The sequence below is a fragment of the Ursus americanus genome, chromosome 24 (genome assembly GCF_024610735.1).
Source record: "Ursus americanus isolate L20-20 chromosome 24, mUrsAme1.1.p, whole genome shotgun sequence".
NCBI classification, from domain to species: domain Eukaryota; kingdom Metazoa; phylum Chordata; class Mammalia; order Carnivora; family Ursidae; genus Ursus; species Ursus americanus.
Window position 1 is genome coordinate 46105343 of NC_142150.1, and position 27014 is coordinate 46132356.

The following is a 27014-nucleotide window of genomic DNA, read 5'->3' on the forward strand; positions in this document are numbered from 1 at the left end:
GTGGGGGCCGGATCCTGGTCCTTTCCCCATTCTGTGGGGTCTCTCTGTCCTTTGCTACGGTGACCTGGGGTTGTGTGGCCAAGGCCACCATCAATGCCCCATTGCTGACAGATGGAAGAGATGAGAGCATCTTTCCCACCAACACCATCCTGGGTAGGACCCTCCTGGCTCTCCCCCATTTCCCTCACCCCCAGGAACCGTCCAGCACATGATGGGGCCAGGAGGTTGCCGAGGGGACCCTGGAGAAGTCCACCATGGCCTGGCATCTCCAAGGTGACTGAGATCCCAGCTCTGTAGCCACGGGAGCTCTGAGGCCCCCAAGGACCCCTGCAAGGTGCCTTCCAGCAAACACCCTCAGCTTAGGGGGGGCCGAATGGGCCTGTGTAGGAAGGGGTCCCCATCTGGGGTTAGGCCCCTAGCTTAGGCCAGAGTGAGGCTCAGGGTTCCGGCCCCACATGGAGCAGAAGCCTGGAGGGAAGATTCTCAGGGCTCGGGTTAGGGGCAGACAGCGGGGCAGAGCCCTGGGGCCCTAGGCTGGCTCGAACGCCCGTGCTGAGGGTTACACATGCATCCCCATCCTGTCATCCCAGATCTCGGGAAGGATACCGTGGCCCTCCTGGCTGACCACAGGAATGTGCAAGATGGCTGCTGGGAAGAGGCAGGGGTGGGGTGGGGCGGGGCGGGCCTCCGTGCAGCTGACCTGAGTGATGGGAGCACATCCCGACCTTGGCGTCATCACCTCCGTGCTTTTACCCAGTGAACAAATATACACTAAATGGGGCACAAACGAGCACGGCCAAAGGAACGGCCGATTCTGTCCTTTCTTCTTAATCCCTTTGGCTTAGGGTTTCCCCGGCCTGGACAGCCTGTCCGAGGGGAAGGCTGCCCAAGGGCACACGGGCATCCGTCCGGGGACATTCAGGCAGTGACCAATCCCTGGCCGCCCTGGCGTGCACCCTGTACCGTGGGCCTTTTCCCAGCCGGCCGGTGTGGGAGCAGCCACTGTGGGTCCTCGAGCCTTGGTGAGATGGTCAAGGATGGACTATGATGGAGACCGGCATGCGGCCATGTCTGTCGGGGAAGGAGGAGCTCGGGCCAGGATGGAAGACATCTTTGCTGTCCCCTCGGCCAAGCCACAAAAGCAACCCTCTCCCCCAAACTCCCAGCACCAACCAACCTGGAGACCGCCCTGGGCCGGAGCCCAGCACGGCCACCGCTGCGTCTTGGCCGTCCAGCTCAGGACAGGTCAGTCCCCACACGTCTAGGCTGGAGCTAGTCCTTGAAGGGCCTCAGGGTCCCGGATTCCAGCTCTGGGCTGCAGAGTACCTAGCCCCACCTGGAGACGGCTGCCCTTCCCTCCCACCCCAGCAGGCTCTGGAGCCCCCGGAATCCTGCCTCGGCCCAGGGTGGAGCTCGCCTCCCACTGTAAGCAGGAAATGTCCCCAATCCCACCTAATTTTGGCCTATTTCCTTCCATCCTGGCTTCCCAGGAGATGGAGAACAGAGCCCGGCCCCTCCCGGAGGCTCCTTGAGTCCCAGGAGGGTGCCCTCCTTGCAGACAAGCACGCAAGCCCCCAGTTCCCACCGGACAAGTAAGCTGTTGCCGTGGGTCCCGCTTGCAGTCTAACTGGCTTTGGGGAAGCAGACCTCATTAGGAGAGAGCCCCTGTGCCCCCTGCCCTAATTCCCAGCCCCCAGCCCCATTGGGCTGGGAGCTTTGACCTAAGCAAACAATCAGTGTGGGCTGAGTAACCAGGACCCTGGTCCACATCTCTCCACCATGTCCTGCACCCCAACCCCCCAACCTGGTCTTGAGCTCAACGATGCATTTTTCTGGGACCTCCTCCAGATGCCACCCAGTTCCAACCCAGGGGAGGGGTGACAGGGCTGCTGTCCTCTCACAAAAGAGGACAGAAGCCTGGAGAGGAGAGGGGCCAGTGAGTTGTGGTCCACACTGGCCTGCGTGGGGTCATGCCATCCTCACCCCAAGGAGAGGGTCCTGGGGATGGATCAAGGACGAGTGAGCAGCTTGGGTTTTCTAGAAGGTTCTTCCATATCTCTTCTGATTGAATTACTCAATGCCACTTTAGCAGGGCTGGGCTTCCTCTTGGCCCAGTGGGATGAGGCCCCCTTCACTGGGGCACCCACCTCTGGCCAAGAGCAGAGCACCTGCCCTGGACCCCAATCCCCAGGGCCCTGCCCCCAACACTCAGCCAGTGCTGGAGACAACCGTCTCTGCAGACCCCTTCTCCTCCCTGCTCCCCGTGCAGCCCAAAGATGCCCCAGTCTCTTGGTGGGGCAGCCCCAAGGGAAGAACGGGGCCCTGGGACCAGCAGCCCTCCACACGCCCTGCGCACTGCTCACCATCCCACCCCATCAACCCCCAAAATACATCTGTGTGTTCAAATGTCTGCTGCTGGAGGGAACTCCGGCCAGCCCACCTGCCCGCTGCCCAGCCCGGGGCTGCTCCGGGCCACGGGGTGCTCAAAGGTGCCCACAGGCACACACGGACGTTACAAAATGGCAGTCCGTCTGGCTGCCCTTGGCAAGAAAGAAAGACGCTGGTGTTTGGCCGAATGGGTCCCGCTCCATCTCTCTGCAGCCCCTGCCTGACCCCAACAGCTCTCTCTCCCCCAAGGAGTGGCCGTTGGGACTCGCTGGGTCCATACTCCCGGCACCGGGCCATGGGGACATGCTTGTGATGGAGCCCCTTCCCCAGGACCAATGGTCCATCCTCCTTGCTCGTCCCCAGCACCCCTCCTCTTTTTCTAAATGTACACGTTGTCCCCATGAAGAACCTCCATCCTTCCCAAGTTCTCCCACCTGCCCTGCCCGCCTCATCTGACCGACAGCCTTCTCTCTGTCCCGTGCTCTCCATTCTTGGAACCTTCCGTCTCCTTGCTGGTCCCGCCTCCCACTGTGGCCAGAGGGCGGGCAGGTGAGACCAGGCTCAGATGCACGTTGGGCGGTGCAGGTGCTGGCCCAGAGGTGTTGCCGAGCAGCTCCCAAGGAGGCCCCGGGATTGGGTGGCCACACAGGTAGGTGGGTGGGTATGCCGGGGGCCAGGAGAACAGGCTGTTTTCTCTGGGAGCAGTTGCCGGGAGATCCACACCAGGGACGGCCAGAGCCTGCCCTGGGCCTGGGGGAGCTCTGTCCTTTGGAGCCAGGCAGGGCCATGTCTGGCTGGGGCAGGGAAGTGGCTGCCCCATCCGGGCCTACGCTTCCTGGTCTGACCCGGAGCCGCTGGGTGCCGGTTGCTACGGGAACCACACACAGCCTTGGCCTGGAGTCCGCCATGTTGCAGTGCTGCACAAACGTGCCTTGCTGCCCCTCACTGCGTCACCGTAGGGTCCCCACTGTGGCCTGAGGACCACCCTGGAGCCGCAGCGCAGTCCTCAAGGATCCCCAGTGGGACTGGATTCGGGGCCCTTGGACATGTGGGGATCCAGAAACAACCCAACTAGGAGGCCAAGATGGCCAAGGCCTTACTTGAACAGGGCTTCCCATCCCAAGTCGTCCGGATCCAGCCTTGTGGGGCCGCGGCCGGCCACCAGGTTCCAAGCGGGTCTGGGACGCCCTCTCCTGGGGCTCTCCCACTGCTCTCTGCAGCGGGAGTGTGGCTGGCTGGAAGAGGAGGCAAGGCCGGAGGGGTGGGGAGGGGAGGATGCCTTGGCCACTTTGCTCCCCGCTGAGAGTTGGGGAGGTCTGGGGAGGACAGGAAGGGCTCACAGAGGGAGAAGATCTGAGAGGAGGCGTCTCAAGGAGGACAGGCAGCATGGTGGAGAGCACGCACGAGGGACAATGTCCGTGCCCCTGGCATGCGGCGGGTCCTGGCTGATCGTCCCTCCGGAGGCGTGCCACGGACCTCCTGGCCAGGCTCTGTTTGCTGCGTGTGGTGTTTGTAGAAAGTGCTGACCTGCCGAGCCCAGAAGCCAGGCGCAGAGGGGACAGGAAGGTGCTCGCTGCCCCACATGGGCGTTACATTTCCAGGGCACCAGAGCCACCAAATCTGCCGGCCCTGTGCCCGGGGACGCGCTTGCCGGATTGCTCGGCAGGACTGTCGGCTGTTCCTGGGGAGACGGTTGGACACCCACCCTGGTCTCGTGTCCCTGTCCAGGTCCCTCCCCATCGCCTCCTCCTAAGCCCCCCCACCCCCCAACAATGGTGTGCCTCTCCCTTGGGACCAGCCTGAGGAGGAAAGCAGAGGGTGCCACCCCATCCTAGCCCCAGGGGCCCCTCCCAGGCACCCCACCCCCCCACCCTGAGCTGCCTCTGCTCTCCAGCTCTCAGGACCCCACTCCCAAGGGAGGAAGGCTGGACCTCAGGGCTAACTAGCTCCTGCCAGGCCCTGGACAACAAGGGCCACACTGGGCAGTGCTGGGGGGCCCACGGCTGCAGGGAGGGGTGTCCAAGAAGTCAGGAGAGCAGCCCAGAGGCAAACCCCGGGGTCTGTTAAGGAAGAGGGGGTTAGTGGGCAGTGGGGAGAGCTTCGTGTGTCCCCAGCTGCCCTCTCTGGCCCTGGCTGGTCACTCCCTAGGGGTCCCAGGCAAGTGAGTGGGCCATGCCATGACGTGAGGTCAAGTGCCACAGGGCCAAGCTCAGGGGTCTGTTGGGGGTCCTGAGCGAGGGAAGGAAGAGGGTTTGGGAGGGGTCACGGGCCAGAGGCAGGCCAGGTCATCCTGAAATGGGGTGTGTGGCAGAGTGCTGGACCTCAGGGTGACTTCTGGGTGCTACCTCGTGTGGGCCTGGACAGGTCACAAGGGGGAAGGGGCTTGGACCTGAGACTCAAAACCCCCAAGAAAAGTGTGATGGGAGGCAGAGGGAGGGGCCCTAGCGGGACCGGCCTGTCCTATCGATGTAGGACACAGGGGCTGGCCAGGGCCCGGCAGTGTCGGGGACCCAGTCCTTCCTGCCAGGATGGGGACAGGCAGAGAAAGGTCACAGAGGCACACGGGGCTCTGTGGGCTGGAGGGTGGACCTACCCGAGTGGGGGTGGGAGGGTGACACGCGGCTTGGGGGCTGTGTCCCGTAGGTGGTGGGAAGTAAAGCGGGAGTGGCCACTGTCTGGGGGGTACGGAGAGGAGGCAGGGCAGCGTGCAGCCTCCGCGAGGACACACACGGGCCTGGCTGACGATGAGGAACAGAGCCGGCAGGACTCTGGCCCGACAGGCTTTGGGGTGTAAGGTTCCAGGCGAGGGCAGCCCGGGCTGGGGCGGCCCTCTTTGCCAGTGTGGGTGGGACTGGGGTGAGCCGGGGCACGCAGCAACCCCCCGCACAGGTGGGCCACCCCACCCCCACCTCCGGCCCACCGCCCGCCCGTGCAGGGTTTCTGGATTCCATCACGTGTCACAGCAATCTGGCTGTGACATAATGAGGCAGGCCGGGGTCAGCGGGGTGACCTCTCGTGGCCCCGATGTTTGGAAATCCCAAATCACAACGACCCAGCAGAGGAGCCCGACACTGGATTTTCCGAGCGGGCCCCTTCAATCACCCAGAGGCAGGGACAGGAGTGGCCAGGCCCCTTAGATGACTGCTTCCCCGGACGGCCGCACTGCGGGGCCCTGGGACTACCTGGGACGCCGGGGCAGCCCCCAGCCCGAGGCTCCTTGAGGCTCACCCCTCCCGGGGCAGAGCTGACCTCACTCCAGCAGATGTGAGCGGGGCCGCCTGGAGCTGGCCGCACACACAGGACAAAGAACAGTGTAGGGCCCAGCACCAGACACAGAGTGACCCCGTGCCCGTGCTTGCTGGGCGCCCGCCACGCGGCCCAGGGGCCCGCGCAGCCCGCGGAGGCTCTTGTGGCCGAATCAGCACCGTGGGGAGGGGAGCGGGCCACAGCTCGCCCTCCTGCCTGGAGGTTCAGCCTCATGCGAGCAGATTCCGACAGCCTTCTTGTCCCTCCCCTCCAGGTGTTACTTGGGAAAAAAAAAATCTTCTCCCAAACTACATGCTGAAGTTTTTGGCATGAAAATTTAATGTCAGAAACCTGTAATCTCTTCCCCAGAGATAAGACACAGGCTCGTGAGGAGTGGAGAACCGATTCCTCTAACCCAGAGAGTGGCGGCTGGCTGGGGCGGGCGGGGGGCTTGCGTGGGCCCTACAGGGGCAGAAACACCAGGGGGCTGGGCCAGGGGCACCCCCATGGCGGGTGACCTCAAACTTCCTGAAAATGCCGGTCTCCTGCCCGCCCCTTGGGCCTTGAGGGGAACTGGCCTCTCTGGCGTTGGGACGAGACATGTCTGAGGTCGGGGCGGCTCAGGTGTCCCCGTGATGCCCGTGGCTTCTCCCTCAGACCCTAATTTAGGCCTCGAGGCTCCTGGCCTGTGTGGCCGGAGGGCTCAGGTTGCCGACAGCTGACGCAGGAAGGACAGCTTGGCCATGGCCACACACGACCTCTCCAAGCAGTGTCCCTCTCGCTCCGGGCCAACAGCGCCGCCCTTGGGGGAGACGAAGCATGCACATTTGTGCTTCTAGGTCCACGCCCTTGGGGGACACTGTCTCCCACCACCCCAGACCCGGCGCTGCTTCCCTATCAGCTCTCAGCCCCGGCGGCCAAACCCGGGTGTGGGCGTTGGGCATTGTAAAGTGCCTGGCTTGGCCCTGGGTGCCAGCCTTGGCTCGGCGTAGGGGGAAGTGAACAAAGGGCCCCAATCTGTGCTTGCCTGGTTTTCCCCAGTGATGCAGATGGAACATTTTTAGGCGGTCCCCAGCAATCCCTGCGGGGAGCAAAGCCTCCTCCTCGTCAGACCCCGGGCCCCAGGCCTCCCCTGACCAGGGGCACCGCACAAGATGAACAGGCAAATCTGGAAGGGGGGAGCCCCCTGGGTGCATGGGTGCTAGACCCCAAGTGCTGAGACTACATTCCAGGGAGGGAGTGGTTGGAAGGCACCTTGAACTCAGGGCCTGGCAGGCCTGGCGTGGGGGCAGGGTCCCCAGGCTGCAGAATGCAAGTGGACCGTTGTCTCTCAGTGTGTGACACTACTGCCTCCATCAGGCAGCTACCCGTGGGGCTCTGTCCCAGCGACCCTCCCCAGCCCTGCTCTGCAAGGTCCTGAGACCCTAACTTGCTGAGGCCTGGGGAGCTGTGGCAGGGTCCCTGGGTCTGGGTCCCCCCTTAGTGGAAGGAGACCTGGATTGGGGGCCGTTTGTCCTGTGAGCTGATGGCCCGAGGGCCCCCAGAACTTGGGTTTCCAGTGGCCTGAGCTCCACTCTTGACAAATTCCAACATGCTGGGGGACCCTGAACCCTGGGGGTGCCTGGCCACTCACCCCAGCTCCCACCCCTCCAGCCCCCAGGGCACAGGTCCCTGCGAGGTGCCCTGGCTTGGGGTTGGGCGGGGCAGGGGCAGGACAGGGGTACACAGGTCTCGGCACGGCTAGAGCAAAGCCAGCCCGTGAGCTTCTTCTCCCAAACTTGGCGGTGTCTCTGAGGCTGTCCCACCCCCTGGAGGGGACGACCAGGAGTCAGGGGGCCACTCTGTTGTGGGCTGTTTGCCGGCCCCTCCCGGCGTTGCCATGGCGATGACATGGGGTGCGGCTGGGAGCCATACCTCAGAGGTGACTAAGTGAGCCATGCCGCCCGTTATAGCGCCCGGCGCCCTCCGGGGCCTCTCACACCTTGGCCCCCCGCCCCCGGCCCCCAGCAAGAATGTTCCATGAGCCCCGTGGGCAAGCATGTGGCCCGGCATGCGAGGCCAAGCGCGCCGGGCCGGCGCCGGCTCCCCTCCCGCCCGGGCGTCACTGGCCCAGCCCGGAGCCTGCCGGCTGCACTGCCACCCACCCGCCTGCGCTCTTTCCCTCGAGGCTGTCAGGCCCCAGCTTCCTGGTGCGAGAGGCTTCCTGCACTTCCTGCGTTTCTATCTGGTCCGTGCAAGCAGACCCTCGGCGGGACGAGCGCTCTTCCTGCCCCGCACACCGGCTGCCCTGCACGGCACGCCACACTCCGCGGGCCACGCCATCACTGACCCCTCTATTCCGGGGGCGGCAGCGGGGTGGACTGTGGGCTTCGGCCCAGGACCCATACCCGGCACCCCGGCCCGCGGTGGGGGGACCCCGGGGCAAGGAGACTACCACAGGAGAAAGAAGCCCGTGTCGGGACCTGGGGCTGGGGCCGGGGCCGCACGTCACTAGGGTCTTGGAGCCACCAGGGTGTCCCCTTCCCAGTCCCCCACTGCTCCGGGGGGCCGCGGGGGTCTGGAGAGCCCCCTGGGCAGCAGCCCCTGGGAAAGGCCGAGGTCAGGGGGCTCAGAAGAGGCCACTCTAGCAGGCGCCGTCTTGAGCGACGCGGACAGCTGCGCCCGCCTCCCGAAGCTATTCCTGTCTGAGCCAGAGTCGGGGAGGGCCGGCCGGGCTTCCCGGCATCCAGTCGGGCAATACGATCTTTCCAGATAAAGGGCATTCCTGGCGCCCCTCATCACTCTCCTCGGGCAGCTGTCGGCTCCACTTACCCCCTAAGCCCCACAGGAGGCTCCGAGCAGTTTTCCCATTCCGTCCCAGCCGAGGGGCCAAGGCGGATTTAGCCAGGGTGAGGCGGGGTACGGGCCGGCAGGGGTTGTTCTGGGAGGTGAGGACAGGCAGGATGGGGACAACAGCTGGTCCTAATCCCACTGGGCCTCCTTCAGGACCAGCCCCACAAGGCCTCTTGCTTGCTTCTTATTTTCAGGAGGCATCTTCTAGAACTTGTGCTGCCCCGTCCTGGGGGCACAGGGACATGCTCAGCACAGTCACGCGCCAGGTGACCCCGGGTGCAGGGCTGACCTGGGCGGCTGGGTCCCCAGGGCCTGCTACCAGCACTCCGGGGACACGTGGCCCGTAGCCTCAGTGCTGGAGTTCTGAGTCCGTGCGCCCACGGGACACCCAGCCACACCTGCACCCCAGCGCAGGGGGCCAGCCTCCGTTCCCGAAGCCCCTCAGGGCCCGGCCTGCGGGGCAAGGTGGCGGCTACCCCTTCCTTCACACACCTCTCACCCAGGAGCCCCCGAGGGGTGGGAGGGAGAAATTCACCAGCCCAGAGGAGGGACATGCCCACTCTGGGGCTGGAGGAGGGGCACAGGAAGGAATCAGGTAACCACCGGCTTGTTTCCTTAAATGGGAAAAAACCCCAGCAGTGGCACAAAGCCTCTCCAGTTGGTGGGCCTCCTGAAACGGGGCAAGGGATCTGGATGGTCCCCCAAAGACAGGGAGGGGAGCAGGAAGGGGGCGCCACAGATGCTAGGGCCTGGCCAGGCAGCAGGAGGCAGCCCTTGGGGCTGGGGCTTAGGGACCCCTAGGTAAGGGTGAGATTGCTCAAGGCCCCTGCCAGACCCTGACACCCTGGGAGCATGGAATCACTGGAATTCCTCTGTGAACCGGCTGGCTCATGATGGGGCGGGTCAACCTCATGGCCTGCTGACCACGCCACTGTCACCCCAGGGTCAGGGGCCAGCAGGAAGGGAGGTTTCTGTCCTCGGCCAGCAGGACCAATGGCGTCTCCAAGGATGTGGCGTGACTGGGGGCCCATGGGGCAGGGACTATGGGTTCACAGCAGGGTGTGTGGCGCCCACTTCCGGCACCGCCTCCTAGGTCTGGACAATCTCATGCGGGTTTAGACACCCCATGAGCCTTCCCACAACATGACCGTTCGACTCCTGTGGGCCCCTCCTCGGGAGCTCTGCCACACCGTGGCCGTGCGAGGGAGCTCATCCCAGACCCGCACACCACGCCCAGCAGGGACACAAGACGTGGCAAGCCACCAGGGTGGTAGACAGCCATGGGACAGAGACCAGGCTGGCACCCGGGACCGGGACACACGTGGGGGGAGAGGAGAGCCTGACATCAGGGTCAGGGGGTCCTGGGAGCAGGGTCCTCTGGCTCCTCCCTGGCCGGCATCATCATTCCCACATTTCACATAAACCAAGATGAGCCCACAGCCCAGGGCCTCACAAACCCCAGGGGAGACCAGGAACCTGGCCCCGGCAACCCCTGTCACAAGCCTCTAAGCCTGCTCTGTGCCCCAACATGCTATCGGTGGGCCCAGAGCAGCGAGAGGACCCTGTCCCGGGTGGGCGGCCGTTGTCTGTCTGCCATTAGCAGCCAGGTGTCAGGAACCGGTGCCCCGGGCCCCCGGGCAGCCCCGCATGGCCCCCTGAACACTAGGATGGACCCCTCATGTACAGGGTCCCCATCCCCCGCTGTCAGTGCTGTGAGCTCAGAGAGCAGGGCAGCCTTGGGAGGGCACAGCGGTAGGAACCTTGCCAGTTGCCCTGCCACCCCCTGGGACAGCTGAGGCCCGGTGCACGTGGCTCCAGCAGGGGTGGGTACCTGTAAGGCAGACACTCGCCCCTGCCCTGGCCGGCCTCCCTAACCAGCCAGCATGTGTTCTGGAAGCCTTTGATCTGACTTTTAATGACCATCCCTGCTGATGGGCCATCATTGGTGCCCCCTCCGTGCCCTGGGGGGGCTTATCATCTAGACTCCCCAACCGATGGCCCCGAGCTGGGTGCTCCTGGGCTCTCATGACACTCAGGGGTCAAGAGCACATTTTTAGTGGTGCTCTGGGCCCAGGGTCACCTGGGACCTCCCTGGCCTGCTGCTGGGGGAAAAGAGCACCTGGAGGGAGGGAGCCCCACGTCGTTCACCACTCAGGGCTGGCTCCAGGTTGAGAGAAACCCAAGGTGTGGCCCCAGCTCTGAGGGCGGGGGGAGGGGGCTGCACCTGACCCTGCCCACTGGGCCTGGGGAGCCAGACACTCTGTGAGCACGGTTTGGGGCTTGCGTGCTCCTCCAGGCACTGCGTTCTCTGAGCTGGATGGCAGCTCCTGGCTACCCGGCCTCCAGGCCCATTCCCTAAGGCTGTGCAGCGGGAAGGGGTTGTACCCTCCACCAGCCCCTCTGCTGAGAATATCCGCCCGACCAGCCACAGCTCTTTGGTGAACAAGGCAGGCGGTGGGCATGCGGGGCGGAGGGCATGTGCGGCTCAGCGGGCCAGGGAGCGAGGCAGGAGCCTCCCACGGGGCTCCCCGCGCTCAGTCACTCATTCACACAGGTGTGCACACACGCGTGCACACGTGTGCACGCACGCACCAGCGGGAAACAAGGCGTCTTCAGCGCCGGGCTCACATGGCTCCCCCCCCTCCGGCAGCAGACGTGGGGTTTTATTAGTGCTACAAATCAGATATCACACAGTTGGGGGCTGACATGGTTTTTATAAGAATTATTTAGGGCCCTGGCCGCCGGTGAAGTCCCCGGGAGAACCCGGCGAGGAGCGTCCAGCTGTTTGGGCCGTCGGAATTCCGGGCACTTCGTAAAGCGAAGGTATGAAAGGCCAGCACCTTGTTCTGTTTAAGGGGGCGCGTCACCCCTGCCCTGGGCCCACCGCAAAGGCTTCTGGGAGGCACCTCCCCCGCAGCAGGGAGCAAAAGGCTGCAGCAGCGAGGGGAGGGGCCTGGGGGCACTGAGTCCCCCTGGTGGTCTCCCCAGCTCCCTTCCGAGGATTTTCGAGGTTCCCCTCCCGGGTGGGCAGTGGGCGCACAGACAGAGGCCGTCCTGCCGCCTCCGTGCCCGCCGCTCTGGGCCTGCCAGCGGTGTCTGTCACTCAGCTGCCAGGACACCAGCTCGGGGGTCGTCTAAAGGCTGCCCCAGCACGTAGGGAACGTCACAGGACCAGGGCTTGCCACGGGGATGCTCGCGGGTACCCAGAGAGCTGTACAGCTATGGTGCCCACGCGTGGATGCGGTTCCTGGTGGAACCAGCTGGCAACCCTCTCCTAGCCTCCTGCTGCCCTAAGGCGTGAGGGCTGCCCGGCCTCAGACCTGCAGACTCCTGTCCTCTCAGGGGCCAGGCAGAGAGGGGACCCTCCTCGCTGGACTTTCTCGGAACTCTGTGCATAGGAGCTGTAGGGCGGGGGTGGTCAGGGGATCTTGCCTGTCATACGTCCCTGGAGGGGGGGTGGCAGAGATCTTGGTGTTTGTGGGGGGGGATTGGGATGAAATGCTCTCACTGTCCTGGGGTGTGGGGGACACCAGGAGGTGAAGGCTGGGGCCAGGAACTCTGCGCAGGGAGGGCAGAGAACACGGCCACGGGAGACAGAGCCCGGGGCTCCCCCTGCAGAGCCTGGGCCCAGGCAGGGAGTGCAGACACAGGCAGAGGCCTGGGGTCTCCCTCCCCCAGCCGCCCCTCCCCTGGCCCGGCCTTGAGCGGGGAAGGGAAGCAGGCCGGCCTCTCCTCCCTCGCCATAACGTCAGGGCTCCAGCATCCATCCGAGGCCGGGGCCAATCAAAGCCAGATGTGGGGGCAACACAAAAATGCTGATGATTTTGACTAGGAAAAGCCCTATTTACCAAGAAATAATGAAGTGATTTGGGGGATTGTGCTGGGATGACCTCAGTCAGGAAGGAGCAAACCCAGATGCTAAACCGGTCTCCCAGTCCTGGGGTTCCCGCGGGCAGGCAGGCAGCGGGGCCTTGCACCGTGGCTGCCGCTCCCTCTGGGCCGAGCTGGTGGAAGGAGGCCGGGCCCCTTCGCCCTCGAAGTGGGGTGGGCAGTGGCAGGAAGAGGGGCCTCCGGGCCGCGTGGCTTGGGGTCTGCCACGAAGGGCGTCCTGGTGCGGCGCGGTGGGGCAGTGGGAAACGGCGGGCTCCTTCTTTGCCCTGAAGGGACTTCGAGTCAGTTGCAAAGATGGGACAGGCAGCTGCACGCATGAGACCAGGGCTCGGCCCGGGCCCCCGGACGTGCGGGGAGCAGCCCACACTCTGCCGGCCGCCCCACACCTGGGCAAACAAGGATTCCTGAGGGTGAGGGTGGGGTGGCGTGCGAGGGGAGGGGGGCCCCAGGTGCAGCCTTCAGGGCAGGAGCAACACGGTGGCTGCGGTCCCCAGGGCCAAGACCCCTCCCAGGGCCAGCCCCGCCGGACGGGAGGCTCCCTGCCCCCCGCCCTGGCTCCTGTCGGACCCCGGCAGAGCCCCTCTTCCGGGTGCTCGCCCCGTGCAGGCCTTGGTGGTGGGGCCGGCGGTGGACATGGCCCATCTGTGTGCCGCTTCCACGGACGTTTAGGGTCAGAGAAACGCCCTTCCATGGCGTCGGCTGCCCCGGGCTCGCCTGGAACAGCCCAGGACAAGCACCCAGTCCTCCCCGGGGCAACGCAAAATGTGCGCCCCCAGAATCGTGGGCCCAGAGGCGGAAGCAACCCCAGTGTCTGCCACCGAGAGTCGATTTGCTGACGTGGACGCAGACACCACGGAGCGCGACGTGGCCTTCAAAAGCATGTCCTGAGGTGGGCTGCGGCACGGACGGGCCGGGGGCACCTGCGACCACCAGCGCACACAGGGCAGGGTCCCGTGTGGGCGACGTGCCCGGGACAGGCTAGCCCACGGAGAGATGGGAAATACGGAGAGCGGCGCTGTGGCTGGCGGGGGCCGGGCGAGGGGGGCGAGGAGGGCCGGCCACAGGGTGCAGGGCTCCTTCTGGACAACACAAACATGTTTTTAAAACGGGTCAGAGTGTGACAGAGACCCCGCTCTGCGAACACCCTGGCGTCTCACGACATACTTGCAGTGGGCGGGTGGCAGGGTATGTGAACTATGTCTCCATAAAGCCGTCTGGAGACAGAAGAGGACGTGCGTGCCCTGCCCTGCGTGCCGGGAGGGAGGCCCGGGGTCAGGCGGAGTGGGGACCCGGGGCCCTAGGCTCACCACCCAGCACCCACCCACGCCTCACCCAGTTCCCAGCTCCCGGGGTGGGACACGGGGCCAGCACGTCTGGCTCGGTGGGCTCACTGGGCTTGGCCGTTCCCCAGTTATGCTCCCGCACAAACCAGCAGAATTTAGGGTCACATGAAAGCCAGGAAGTGGGGGGGTACAGTCACTCCCGAGGTGCCTTCCAAGAGGCCCCGGGGGTGGGGAATGAGAGGAAGTGCGGCGTCCCTGGGCCTGGGTCCCTGCTGGAGAGTGGGGGCCCACGGGAAGGGGGCTCCTGGGGAGGGGGTGCACAAGGGGGCCAGAAGGCGGGGAGCCCACCCGACATGGGGCTCTGGGCTGCAGGCGCTGTGTGGGCACTGTCCCTGCAGAGGGCCCCGAGGCCTGGCAGGCGGGCGGGTGGGGTGGGGGCCCTGCCCCAGCATCCCGCCGTTATCTGCAGTCAGTCAGAGACCTAAGCTATGTCTTAGGAGCTGGGGAGACAGTGGGCTGCAGCCCTGGGGAGGACTCGTCGGCCCTAGAAGAGGAAAACCAGCCGCTGACGGAGAGACTGTGGCCAGATGGGTTTCCGCTCCGTCCTGGCGGCCCTGGGCGGCTGGGCCTCACCTGGAGCTGCTGGGGGGGGGTCTGGGATGCATCCCTGGGGGCCTGGGGCCTGCCCGCTGCAGCTATAACTCATCGGCACAGACCAGGAACTGAGCAGAACCCGCGGCAGTCCCCAGGGCCCTTCCCAGCCCCGGCCCCAGCCCCCTCGGTCCTGCCGGCCTCTGCCTGCTGTAACCTGACGTCCCCCCGTCTCTCATTCCCTCTTGCAAAGTAAACAGACCTCCCACATGGCAACACACGAACATCGCAGAAGATGGGGGGCTCGTGGGGGGTGGGGGAAGCACTGGGGGCTCTCGCTTGTTCCCTCTGTCCACAGACTTCCCCCACGACCTGGTGCCCTGCGTGCTCCCTGCAGGACTGTCCCCACGGGAAGGGACACCCAGACCCTTCAGGTCAAGCGTGCAGCCCCGTGAGAGGTGTCCAGCCAAGGTGGGCCCGCTGGTGTTTGTTCACAGTGTGGGAGACCCTCTCTGGTGCCCATGCAGAGATCTGGAGCTCCTCTCCTGCTATGCAGAACAAGGGGACACTGAGTCACAGCCAAGACAACCATGGGGCCAGTCTTAGGGGCAGAGACGGACCTCGCAGGGCACATGTCCTCTCCTTCCCCAGCCTCCAGCCAGGGAGCAGCCTGGAGGGGAAGGGGTGTCCAGCCGGCTCCTCCTTGAGACCCTGAGCCTGAGGGTAGGGTGGAGCAGCCCCCCAGCTGCAGGCCCACTTCCTGGATTCCTGGTGACCTGCAAGCAACCCCCACTGCTGTCCTCCCCTCCACCCTCGTTCCCATGGGCCCCTCGCTGGGCCCCAGACAGGGAAGAGGCTCTGCAGGCCCTGGGGGTGCAGGGGAGACCAAGGACATGGCTGCTCTCCGGCCCCTTCCACCTCCCCCTGCAGAAAGATGACCGTGCCTCTGGGGGTGGAGTGGGGTGGGGGGGACACAGGGGTCTTGGGGAGGCTGCAGAGCGGGGCATCAACGAGGAGGCCAGCCGGCGGCGGCGCTGGGTTGCATCTGGGGTGTGCGTGGCGGCCCGTGGTGGACGTGCTTGGATGAAGGACAGGATTCCTCTCCCAGCCTTGAGTTGGGGTCCTCGGGGCCGCGGGGCCCCATGAATTATTTCTCTAAGGAGAATACCGTTGACTCTGCTCTCCGGTCGCCTTCCGGACCTTCCCCATCACTTTAAATCAATGCTGAAGGGCGGCGTTTGCCCGGACCTTCACCCTCCAAATGGAGGGAGCTGCGAGGCCCACGTGACGCCGCCGTCCCCGGTCTGGGTGTCCCTCAGGGCGGAGAGATTGCGGGGACAGCCCAGCCCCCGTTTCCCCCCGGCCCCTGCAAGGCCCCCCGAGAAGAGCCAGGGCCCTCCTCAGGTCACAGGAGGGCAGTGCTGCAGGACGGAGCTTCCCAGGCCTGGTGGCATCGGCGTCCTACCCAGGGGCAGTGTGGCAACTGTCCCGAACACCCCAGTGCTTTCTGGTTTGCTCCCAAATCCCTAGGCCCGCCCGAGCTGTCTGCATGAAACCCACATGCGGACACACCCACCCCGACGGTCCCAGGTCAGCAGGCTGGGCAGGCTCGGCCCTGTTCCGGCCACCCACATTTGGGGCACAGCACCCAGGGCTCACGGGGCACCCACCACATGGCCCGCAGACCAACAGAGCCACTGGCCAGCTTGGCTGCCTGGACACCTCGGGGCCGCGGGCCCTCGACCTACACCCTGCAGGTCCCCAGGCGCTGTCTCCTTCCCAACCCTCCACCCCAGGGTACCGATGGCCACTGACCATGCCATCCTGCCCTCGGGCCTTCAGGCCGACGATCCTTCCCACCCCACCCTCCCACCCCACCCTCCGTTTCCCACCTCCTGCCCTCCGCGCCCTGTTCTGCATTAGGGGGGCCATCTGTTCAAGACCGCGTCCTCTGGTCCTGCCGTGGACCCCTCCCCACTCAAGAGCCGCCAAGTGGTGCTGCCTTGGACCCTCAGCAGGACGGGCTCCCTGTCCGTGGCGCTTACCCCACCCCTCCTCACGACCTTTTTCACGAAGACCCTTCTCATGGGGACCCCAGCTTGCCTTGGGCTCACGGGGCCAGAATGGGTCACACAGGCCCTGCTGCCTGGCTGCAGGAAGGGGCCGGGTGCGCTGTGGGGTGCGGGGCACAGCCCTGCAGGGGATGCTGCGCACAGAGGACACGGAGCCTGGAGCTTTGCTCCACACACGGGACTTTATTTGGACCGTCAGCGCTGCGCCCACGCTGGGGCCGTCACAGGCCGAACCAGTCGGGAACGCCGCCGCGCCGGGGGTCCCGGCTCTGTCTCCGCTGCTGCTCCTCCAGGAGCTTGTCCTGGATGTCCTCGTCGCCGGGGCTGCCATCAGGGCTCTGCTCTTTCTCAGGAAACAGATCGGGGAACGTGAAGGTCTGTCCGTGCGCCTGCGGAAGAGACGAGCAGTCCAGCTCAGAGCTGCGGCTCCGGACGCGGCGCCGGTCCCGGGAGCCTCCACGCAGGGGACAGGCGGAGGGGACCCTCCTGCCCCAAGCCCCCAGCATGGACACGCGGCCTGCATGTCGGGGGCGATGTCCCTGCTGGGAACGCGAGCATGGCCGCTGGCCGCTGGCTCTCCTCTACCAGCGGGCAGCCACGGCTCCGGACAATGCCCCTTTTCATCGGCATTATCTCTTTACGGAGTGGTGTCTGCCGCGGCTGGAGCCTCATTAAAAGCAGCCCAGCAAAGCGCCCATTCACGGCGCGGGGGCAGCGCGGGCGGACCGGGGGGCAGGCGCGAGGCGCAGGCACACACGGCACGAATAACGTCTGGGGCCGCGCTGAAACTTTCCATCCAAAATACCTACAGGCCTTTACCCACATTAAAGACTCCCCTTCTCCTGGCTCGGAGCTTGGCAAATAAAACGCACATAACGTACAAAGAAATGTACATATGCAGCAGTCTGTAAATCAAGACCGGCTTTGCAAATTAACTGGTTTTACGTCTTTCACTAACAGTTCAGAATGTGCCGGTGCCGGCCAAGCCCTAGCCCGGACCCCGCGCACGGGTGCGGGGCACTGGCCCCCGCGGGTGCGGAGGAGGGGGCCCGGCAACTGTGAGGTGCCCTTTCAGTTTGCATCGGCTCATGGAGCGGCCCCCCAAGATCAGGGTGCGGGGGAGAGGGGGCGCGCACCAGGGCAGCGCTGTTCCAGACGGGCAAAGAAGGATGGAGGACGGCATCTGTATCTGGAAAATTTTAATAAGTAAAATCAGTAAAGTGCGCTGGTTCTTGGAGACCCTTGTTTTGTAAAGAAATTTGGCTTTGGGCAGGCGGCCAAGTAGGATCTGAAACAGCCCACAGGCCCCACCCGAGAAGGGAAGGTTTATAAATTCTGATCACATGGTGCGGAGCGCGGGCCCGAGCGAAGAAAGCAGGGCTGTGTGCGCTCGGTGGCCAGCCTGCAGCGGGGTTAGCTTACACAGCTCAACGCTTTTTTTTCTTCTTTAAAATACCAAAGGGCAATAGTTTACACGCAGGGCTGATTGCCCAGAACGGGGATTTATGTTTAATATATCGAGGTGATTTTGCTAGTTTTCTGAGGTGGGGGAAACCCAAAATGACATTTTAAAATATAAATTCAAAGATGCCAATTTGCAAGAGCTCCGGAAAAACGGACGGGCCGGTGAGAGAAATTCTTCACTTCTCACCAGAAACAAGAGCCACTTGTGGGCGCCCCTCTCCGGGGAACTTCACCTTGTACTTTCAAAAGTAAACCCTCAATCCCGCCACGGCGCAGAGCGAGCAGCAGTGTGGGAACCGGCCCCGGGCTGGCGGCCCCAAGCGCCCCCGGGGCCACCGCCTGGGCCCCAGAGGGCTCCTGCCGGGGGGCGCAGGCCCACAGAGATGCGTATCGGGTTGTCGGGGGAGACGTGGGGCCCCCGCCCCGCCGGACCGGCTCTTCCGTAGCAGTCAACTCAAAATAGATTCGGAAACTTAATTTGTGCTCGTGATTGACCCTCTGTGTGCTTTACAATTAGCTCTGTTTTTAGAAGCCCCAGAGCGGGGCCCATAGGGACATGCCGGAGAGCTCGGCCCGGCAGATGGGGGCAGAGAAGGGACCCCTTCAGAGGGCAAGGGCCCGAGCTTCCTGCCCGTCTGCAGGCCGGACCAGAGGCCTGCGGGACTGGGGGGCGGGGGGCCCACTACGAATGTCACTGTGGGCCGCTGTGGGCCTGCAGGAGCCGAGCCCAGCGAGGACTCCGCCCCCAGCCGCGCGGCCGGCTTCACAGGGGAAGAGAGGCGCGGCCCCGCAGCAGCTGCACACACAGATCGAAGTGGGCCGAGGTGGGGCCCGGGGAGAACGCGAGGGCTCGGGTGACTCAGAAGCCACTTGCAACCGCTGTTGGCCCGCGGAAGGCCTGGTGGCGAATGCCGGCACGGGGGTGTCAGCCCGCACGCCGTGACAGAGACAGATGGCCCGATTTCACACACAGGACACAGGCGCCTTTATACGGCCAACGGGCGCTCTCTCCACCTGGATTGGCTGATTTTATGCACAGCAAATATTAGGCCAAATAATTACGGGGGCCCCTGTTTAGAACAACTGTGACTGTTTTTCAGAAAAGCTGCCATGCTAACTCGTCTCTTAACGAACTGCCTCCTCTCACCCAAAAGAGGTCTGCAGGCCCCGGGGAGCTTTTCCCAATAGCGCTACTGCCATCTAGCGACCATGGCCGGCCGCCTCCCGCTGCGGGCACCACTCTGGCTGTTCAGCCCCCTACGGAAGAATCTAGAAGCCCCTCCCCCCTCACCCGTGGGGGTTTCCAACAGTGGGGGCAGCCGATGGACCCTGAAGCAGGGCCGTCCCTGGCAGGTTGGCATGGAGGTGGGGGGGGGCCCTGCCGTCCTCTGGAGGGCTCATCTGCAGAAGCATGTCTTGGGTCCCCTCCGGCTGGAAGGGGAAAGCCTGAGCAGGGGCTCTACAGCTATGGGCCTTCCTCTCCGCTGGACAGAGATGGGGCACTGGACCCTCTCCCCACGCCCCAGGCCAGGCAGGCAACACGGTCAAGAGAATCTGACAGAATGTGCCGGAGCCCCACAACCCAGTCCGGAGGGGAGGGGGCTCAGCCAAGACCCCAGGGCACACCAAACAGGTCCAGCTCTGAGACCCAGGCCCATGCAGCAGCTTTTCTCCCAGGCCATCAACTGCCCCCCCCAGCCACCCCCGGGGGCCTGTCCCTCTGAGGACCACTCTCCAGGGGCAGGAGCTTTGGTTTCCATCTGAGCCCAAGCCCCCCCGGGCCTGAGTGGGCCTGCCCGAGCCCACAGCACGTTCAAAGTCCAAGGGCACGACATGGCTGGCCCCAGAGAAGTTCCAAAATGCCCCGCGCCGTCTCCTCCCACGGGCTGAATGCGCTCTGAGCACGCCTGGGGCTTTGCTGGGGATTAGGGCGAAGTGCAGACTCTGCCCAGCGCCCGCCACGGGCCTTGAGATCCTGCCTCTCAGGGCCTCCCTGGGCCCCAGGCAGGGGCCGCTGCACAAACACGTCCCCCACGCCGAGGTCACAGTCGTGGTAAGTCACGCCCAGGACTTGGGACTCTGCCGAAGCCCACTCACCAGCTGCACGTAGGCCACCTTGTAGTCTGGTTTCTTCACCCTGGCGTTTCTGTAATCCCTCTTCCTGTTGGAACCTGTCCGGGAGGGGGGGACACACTTTACTCCCAAGCACGAGATTTTCAGTCCGACTCATCCAGGAACCCACTTTCTAGAAAGAGGCAAACGTGGAAGAATTGGCTGGCCTCCCACAGAGGACAGGGCATCACACCCGAACGTGACTGGTTCGCGGGGACACGCTGCGCTGCAGGACCCAGCGCCACACCACCGCAGACCTCTGCTCCGTTAAACACCCAAATGCCTTAAAGAGGTCAGGAGACCCACTTCCCCCTTCATCAGCTCAGCAACACTGCACAGGAGGGTTCCGTATTTAACTCGGGGTGCAGGGGGCGGTCAGGGCCCATAGTGGAGGAACGAGGGGATCAGAGAACCAAGAGGAAAGTGCCCTGATCCCGCTTCCTAGGTGGTTGAGGGCATAGCTTGGAGCAGGAGTGGGGTGGCCCACCCGCGTTCCAGCCCCAGCTCTGCCCTATTGGCAGCTGCTGTGGCCGCCGAGCACCTCAGTTCCCCAGCCAGAAACAGCCCCCCGCAGTGGCTGGGATGAGGCCTCACGAGCTCCGAGGCCGTGCCCACCCCCCCAGAGGGCAGCAGGGGCGCAGCACGCACCGTGCTGCACCCTAGTCCGCACGGCAGCCACGGGCACATTGTAGATACGCTCGAGGTAATTCCTGAGGTCCACCCTGGTCATCCTGGGGTAGAGACAGAAGAAAAGTAGGTCCACGCCAGGCTGAGATGAAAAGCAGCCACCCGACCCTACCCGGCACTCTCCTGTCCCCCACATATGAGTGGGGGCCACAGGGGGATTGTGCTCACGAGGGGCCAGGCCCCCAGGCAGAGCTCTCCCCAGGGAAGAGAAAATGTGGGGGTGCCCCCAGGCTGCCAGGAACCCAGCCGACCAGGGCTGGTCCTGTGTGCAGCTGCTGTCCGACTACGAGATCCTTTTCTAGAAACGGTGGCCACGGCATTGGTGGGTTAGGCCCCCTCCCCTTTCCACTTGAAGTGGCATCATCAATGTGGCCCTTTACCACTCCTGCCACTCGAGCTCAAGCTGCCCCAGGCCCACGCGCCGGGAAGGTCACATCCTGAGGCCTCAGAGCAGCAGCCTGCAGCCCGGGGGACAGTGCCTGGGGCTTCTGCGAGGGAACCACCCGGAAACTAGGTTTTGGAAGCTGCGGCAAGAAGCTCCAAGAGCCTGGGCCCAGCCACCTGGGGAGAGCTTGGAGCTCAATGCAGTTGAAGCGCTGGGCCCTCCGTTGGGCTTCCCGGGGAAGGGGAGTGGGGGGGAGGGGAGGGCGTGGGGGCAGCCCAGCCTCACCGGGGCTCTGCAAACAGCAGGCCCTCGGTCAATATTTGCAGAGCAGCTCGGAGAGCCGCCTGTGGTGTTTTTACAGAGGGGAGAAGCCACACGTAGGAGCTAGGTTCTGTGACAGCAGCAGGACTGCCAGCCCGCGGGGGCGCTCCCCAGCCCGAATTCCTGAGGGGCTTACTCCATGGGGATCCGGAACTGCACGGTGTCCTCGGGCTGGGCCGTGCCGGGCCGCACCAGCTGAATGAAGAAGTTTGTCCGGAAGACGCGGAGCTGGGGGTTGCCCAGCTGGTACAGAGGGTACCTGAGAGGGGGGTTTGTCCACATCAAACACAGAGCACAGGACCCTGGGGTCGTCCCCAGCAGACCTCCATTTGTTTACCCATCGCAACAGGAGTGGGAAGCAGAGGGCGGCAGCTTTCCGCAGGCCAGTGCCCCAGGGCCCCCTTTGCTCACTGCACGGTTCTGTCCAGCGTGGGCCCTGAGAACCCTGGTGCCCGTCGACACGTGTGGGCTCAGGGCCGGCCTCTGGAAAGGGCTATCGAGTGACTCAAGAAATAAGCCCATGCCCGCCATGGCCCCCCAAAGACACTGGGGGCCAGACTTGGAGACCATATTTGTTCAAAGGGATGGTCCCACAGGCAGGCAGGCGGCCGTGGAGCCGCGCCCAGCCCCGGCTCACCCCACAGCAGAGGGCCGGGCCTGGGGTGGGCACGCAGGGACCTGGCGTCATCACGGGTCTCACCGGTAACCCTGGTGGCCACTCTGCAGCACTGCCCATGGCCCCTGAGCTTGGGGCACCACCAGCACCCTGAAAGGGGGGCTCAGGGAGGCCAGATTCTATGCTGGGCAGGATGAGGAGGGCCAGGGGTGAGAGGACAAGGGTGAGCCTCTGGGTTGTGCGGGGACCTGGGGCATGTGGACGGTGCGGGGGCTCTGGGAGGCCAGGGCACCTGCAGGACTGACTGGCCAAGCGCCATCTACCTGAGATCTGCCAGTGACCAAGTCAGTGCGTGGCAGCTGCCCGGCAGCACCCTGGGCAGTCTCCACGGCAGGGTGAGCCCTGGCGAGAGGCTGGAAGGGCGGCTTCTAAAGGGTGCAGGCCTCGCCCTCTCAGGGCCACAGGAACACCAGGCCTGCCTTGTTTTACCCTCCTTTGTGGAGTTTGGGCCAATGCCTGGCCACCCAAGGGGCTCACCTATTCCCCCTGGCGACCAGCTGCGGCACTGCAGGGGGGGCAAGGGCAGGCCCTCTGGGAGCTGTGCAGGTGGGGACGCAGGGGTTCAGACCCTCCATCTCTCCAGGTCCCTGGGCTTGGGGACCGAGGGGTGCCCTCGGCTGGGGTTGGAGGGAGGCCCAGTGTGAGGGTCAGAGGTCAGAGGCCCCAGGTGGGCAGGACATGAGTCTCCCCAAGCGTCCAGGGCCTCGAAAACTTCCTGTCCTTCCCCACCCACGGAGGGCCAGGAACAATCCCAAGGGCCTGCCTGAGCGCTGCTGAGCCCCCTCCTCCTGGCCTCCCATGCCCGCCGCACCACCTGTGGGCCTACCCACTGCCCCCGCCCGCCTGACCCTCCCGCGGATTTCACAAGCCTGACACTCTGCATGGCTCTAGTGCAGCTCCGAATCTCTCCTGCCTGCTCCCAACACAGCGACCTGGCCGGCTGCCACCAGCCCTACCTCCCTGTGGCCCCGAGGGTGACTCACCCGCGATCCCACCCTCCCCCTCGCCCCCACCCACCAGCAGGCCCTGCCGGCTCCCCTCCCGAGCCTCCCCGACCGCTGCGTAGACCCGCCGACCCCGAGGCCAAGCCCGCTGCTCTGCCTGCTCCCCAAACCCGCGCCGGCCCCTCGGCCCCTGCACCTGCCGGGGCGCACCCGGCCCCCCAACACAGGGTCGCTGGCCGCGGACCCACCCGGGGCCAACGCGCATGCGTGCATGCGATCACTCATTCATTCAGGGGGCCGGTCGCGCTCGCCGGGGACACTACTGCGTCAGCCTCAACTGTGGGGGGCGGGCCGCGGGGGTCCCGGCGACGCGGGCGGGGGCAGTCCTCCCGGGGAGGGGGGGCTCGAGGTCCGCGCCGCGTCCGCAGCCCCCTGACCGGCACCGCGCCCCTCCCCGCTCCCCCGCCAGGCCCGCGCCCCCGGTCCCCTGCCCCCGGCCGCTCACAGCACATTCCGCGCCATCGCCGGCTTCCGGGCCGCGGGCGGAAGGAGGGGCGCGCACGGCCCTCGTGGACCTGTCACAGCGCCCCCTGGCTTCCGGGAGGGCCCGCGGCGCCCCGCCCACCGCCCCGCCCCGGCCCCGCCCCGCGCACCTGCCCCCACCACCCCGCCCATTGCCTCGGCCCCGCCCCCTGTACCTGCCCCATCGCCCCGCCCCGCGCACCTGCCCCCACCGCCCCTCCCACTGCTTCTCCCACCGCCGCCGCTCCGCCCCCCGTTCACCTGACCCACTGCCCCGCCCACCGCCCTCGCCCTGGCCAGCGCACCTGCCCACACCGCTCCGCCCACTGGCCCTCACTTGCACACCTACCCCACCGCCCTGCCTACGCACCTGCCGCACTCGCTGCACCTGTCTCATTCTGCCCCACCTTCTTGTCTCATCGCCCCAATCCACGTCGCCACCTCACGCCCCTGCTCCACGCACCTGGCCCCTACTGGGCCTGCACATCTGAGCCACACCCTTGACCTGCACGCCCTGTGAAGAGCCCCAAATCCCTCATGCCCCTGGGTCTCTCCCTAGCCCCGCACACCCTTCAAGTGTCCAGAACCCATCTTGCCCAGTCCCCTCACCCTACCCAGGCCCCATCCACTCCCTGCCCCTCACACCCTGCCCATGCCCTACAGCACCCCCTTAGTCCGCATGGCCCCCCCACACCCCTCTGCACCCCCACACTACCGCACATGCTGTGCCCTGGTGCCCACAGCAACTGTAGACCATGGCCAGCCACCCTTCCAGCTGCTGGCAGAGGTGGGAGATGGGAAAGTGGGGAAGGGGCAGGTGGGTGGCCCTCATTGAGGCCCATCTCTCCACCTGGCCAGGTGGCTTCATCCCCGCCCTGATCTGGGGCTCCAAGGCCCCTCACAGCCCTTCTGGCCAGTCCTAGGCCCCTCTCCCCATCCCTTGGGACCCCTTCCCCCTACAGCTTCCCACACAGCCCTCACTTGGGGGACCCCCACTCTGTGGGGCACATCTGGGCCCCACTGCCCCCTCCCCCCCAACAGCATGACGACCTGTGGGGAGGACCAGGCTGCAGCCTCCTTTCTCTGGCCCTGAGGCCCCACTCTTGACCAGTTTCCTGGGCTCCATGGCTTCTGGATTCCTCAATCCCTTTAGCTGCTTCTCCGCCACCAGACTGGCCTCTTCTCTCTGCACCATCAGCAACTTCAGAGCTGCTTTTCAGAGCCGGAAGGGCATGAGAGGAGTGTCAGGCAATCTGCAGGGAGAGAAGAGACCCCCAGGAAGCAGGGAAAGGGTCTCACCTCCAGGGTGGGGATGGACCATGGGGAAGGCAGCAGGGAGGCTGAGGAGCTGTTGGCTGCCCTGGGTCTAGAAGAGGAGGGATTGGGTCATGGAAAGGGCCTGGAGTGCCCTCCTTCTCCCTGTGTCAGGCATAAGTAGGTTCATCTAGGATGAAAGTACTAAATGAGGAGTGGGCACTAGGGATGGGTTAGCTGAGACAGTGGGGTTCAGCCTGCTGCTGGGGGATGCATGGTGGGGCCCTGGAACCCTGTGTAGGAAGAAGTCATTGGGGAGGAGGCACACTGGGTGGCAGGGAGAGGGACAGAGCTGGAGCATCGGTGTCCCTGGGGCCAGGAGGCTTCTTTTTAGGAAGCGCTGACTCTGGCCATATTTGAACTCCAAGGCATGATGTTTCATGGGAAGGGCCTTCGGAGGTGTGGCTGGACGCTGGGCTCAGAGTTGTGTGTGGCTCGGGGGGGCGGGGGGTGGCAGTCAGTGGACTCTGTATGGGTTGAGGGGGGCTGCTACTCAAGAGGGAGTCACATCTAAACAGGGAGCTGAGGTCCTCAAGGAGGGTGCTGGCAGGGATGGGGTCTCCACGGGGCAGACCCCTCGACACTCAGTCCCCACCCCTTTGATTCTCAGTCAGCGGGGTTCCTCCCCAGCAGGCCTGGGATTTCTGAGTGCAGAGCCTGGTGTTAGAGCCTGGGGCATCTGTGAGCACCCTCTCTCTTCCTCCTCCTCTGGTCTCATTGGATCCGCCCTACCACCAACAGCATGGCTTCCCTGGGCTAGGGCTGCCAGGTCACGCGGAGGGAGCTCCATTAAATTTGAAGCTCCGATAAGTTTTTTTGTTTGTTTTTGTTTTAAATAGACATTATTTTTTTATTATTTTTTAAAATTTTTATTTATTTATTTGACAAACAGAGAGAGAGAGAGAGAGAGAGCGCACAAGCAGGGGGGAGGGGCAGAGGGAGAAGCAGGCTCCCCGCTGAGCAGAGAGCCCCATGTGGGACTCGATCCCAGGACCCTGAGATCATGACCCGAGCTGAAGGCAGATGCTTCACTGACTAAGCCACCCAGGTGCCTGTACTAGACATTATTTTTAAAGCAATTTCAGGTTTACAGAAAAATTGCACAGAAAGTACCAAGAAATTCTAGTAGCTACCCTTCCTGTCCCCAGCAAATTGCCCTATTGTTAACAGCCTGCAGGAGCTGGAACCTTTGTTACGGTTCATGGACTGATAATGATACATTATTACCAGCTGAAGTCTACCACCTTGACCTTAGGATTCACTCTTGATACTGGACATTCTGTGGGTTTAGACAAACGTATAAAGACATAAATCCACCGTTACGGGATCATGCAAAGTAGTTTCATGGCCCTAATCCCCTGTGTCCCTCCTGTCCATCCCTCTAACCCCCGGCAACCCCTGATCTCTTTGCTCTCGCCATCGTTTTGCCTTTTCCAGAATGTCACATTGTTGGAATCCCACAGGGTCTTGCCATTTCAGATTGGGTTCTTTCACTCGGTAAGATCCAGTTAAGGTTCCTCCGTGTCTTGTGTCTTTTCATGGCTTGATAGCTCATTTCTTTTTAGTATTGCTATTTAGTATTGCTAATATTTTCCTGTGTGAATGGATCACAGCTCATCCACCCACCTGCTGAAGCCCTGCCGGTTATGAGTGGAGCTGCTATAGACACCTGTGGCGCGTCTGCTTTGGGCGGACAGGAGTTTCCAGCTCCTTCGGGTACACACTATGGAGCACAATTGCTAGATCGCACGGTAAGAGTATGTTTAGTTTTGCAAGAAGATGCCAAACTACCTTCCAGAGGGGCTGTCCTGTTCTGCATTCCCGCCAGCAGTGAGAGAGCATTCCCACTGCTCCTCATCCCCACCAGCATTTCGTGTTGTCGGTGTTCTGGACGTTGGCTAGTCTGATGGGCGTGAAGGAACATACCTCTTCTGTCTTCACATGTATTTTCACTGGCTGACGTCTGACACCCCCACCTGGGGCCCCCCAGGGCCCGGTGCTGGGGAAGCCCCAGGAGTGACGCAGCTGGTCCAGGGGAGGAGGAGTCCCCAGTGGGCAGACCAGGAGCGGGCCCAGGCGGGAGTCATGCTCTGAGGGCAGCTTACACACTGAGCTCCCCAGGCCAGGCTGGGGAGCTGGGGCTCCTTTCAGAGGGCAGCAGGAGACCCTGGGCTAGAGGGAAGGACAAAGTGAGCTTGGAGGTGACTTCAGGCTGAAGACCAAGAGGGTAGGAGGCAGGAGAGAGGCCATGTGTGCACTCACTCTTTCACACGCTCATTCATTCAC

The 27014-nt window shown here is 64.2% G+C and overlaps 1 protein-coding gene and 1 long non-coding RNA gene across 5 annotated transcripts in view; one reads left to right on the top strand and one right to left on the bottom strand.

The window, feature by feature from the left end:
• Positions 1-447: 447 nt before the first annotated feature.
• LOC148107904 (uncharacterized) overlaps positions 448-27014 on the top strand; it is a 29812-nt gene continuing 3245 nt past the window's right edge. Inside the window, exons 1-2 of one of the 2 annotated variants that reach the window (XR_015721483.1) lie at positions 448-3037; positions 26342-26479. This is a non-coding gene — a long non-coding RNA (uncharacterized LOC148107904). The remainder of the gene's footprint in view (positions 3038-26341; positions 26480-27014) is intronic. The other variant, XR_015721484.1, reaches the window with a different exon arrangement.
• Positions 16467-23498, bottom strand: MRPL23 (mitochondrial ribosomal protein L23). Of its 3 annotated transcripts, XM_045770716.2 has the most exons (6): positions 23141-23388; positions 22426-22486; positions 21409-21531; positions 20528-20610; positions 19865-19938; positions 16467-16692 (listed from the first exon to the last, which is right to left on the bottom strand). In XM_045770716.2, exons 1-6 carry the CDS (start codon positions 23175-23177, stop codon positions 16525-16527), a joined length of 546 nt encoding a protein of 181 aa, XP_045626672.1. In that variant the 5' UTR covers positions 23178-23388; the 3' UTR covers positions 16467-16524. The 3 variants fall into 3 exon arrangements, with proteins under 3 accessions (XP_045626672.1, XP_045626674.1, XP_045626673.1); XM_045770718.2 differs by lacking the exons at positions 22426-22486; positions 23141-23388 and adding an exon at positions 23398-23498; XM_045770717.2 differs by lacking the exon at positions 22426-22486 and having other exon boundaries at positions 23141-23385.

Excerpts from the sequence above, each read along its gene's own strand:
- MRPL23 (XM_045770716.2), bottom strand. The coding sequence starts at position 23,177 with ATGAGTGATCGCATGCACGCATGCGCGTTGGCCCCGG. Across the intron at positions 21,532-22,425 it reads CTGGTCGCCAGGGGGAATAG|GTACCCTCTGTACCAGCTGG; the intron begins GTGAGCCCCTTG and ends CCCCCCTCTCAG. Across the intron at positions 16,693-19,864 it reads AGGTGGCCTACGTGCAGCTG|GCGCACGGACAGACCTTCAC; the intron begins GTGAGTGGGCTT and ends TCTCTTCCGCAG.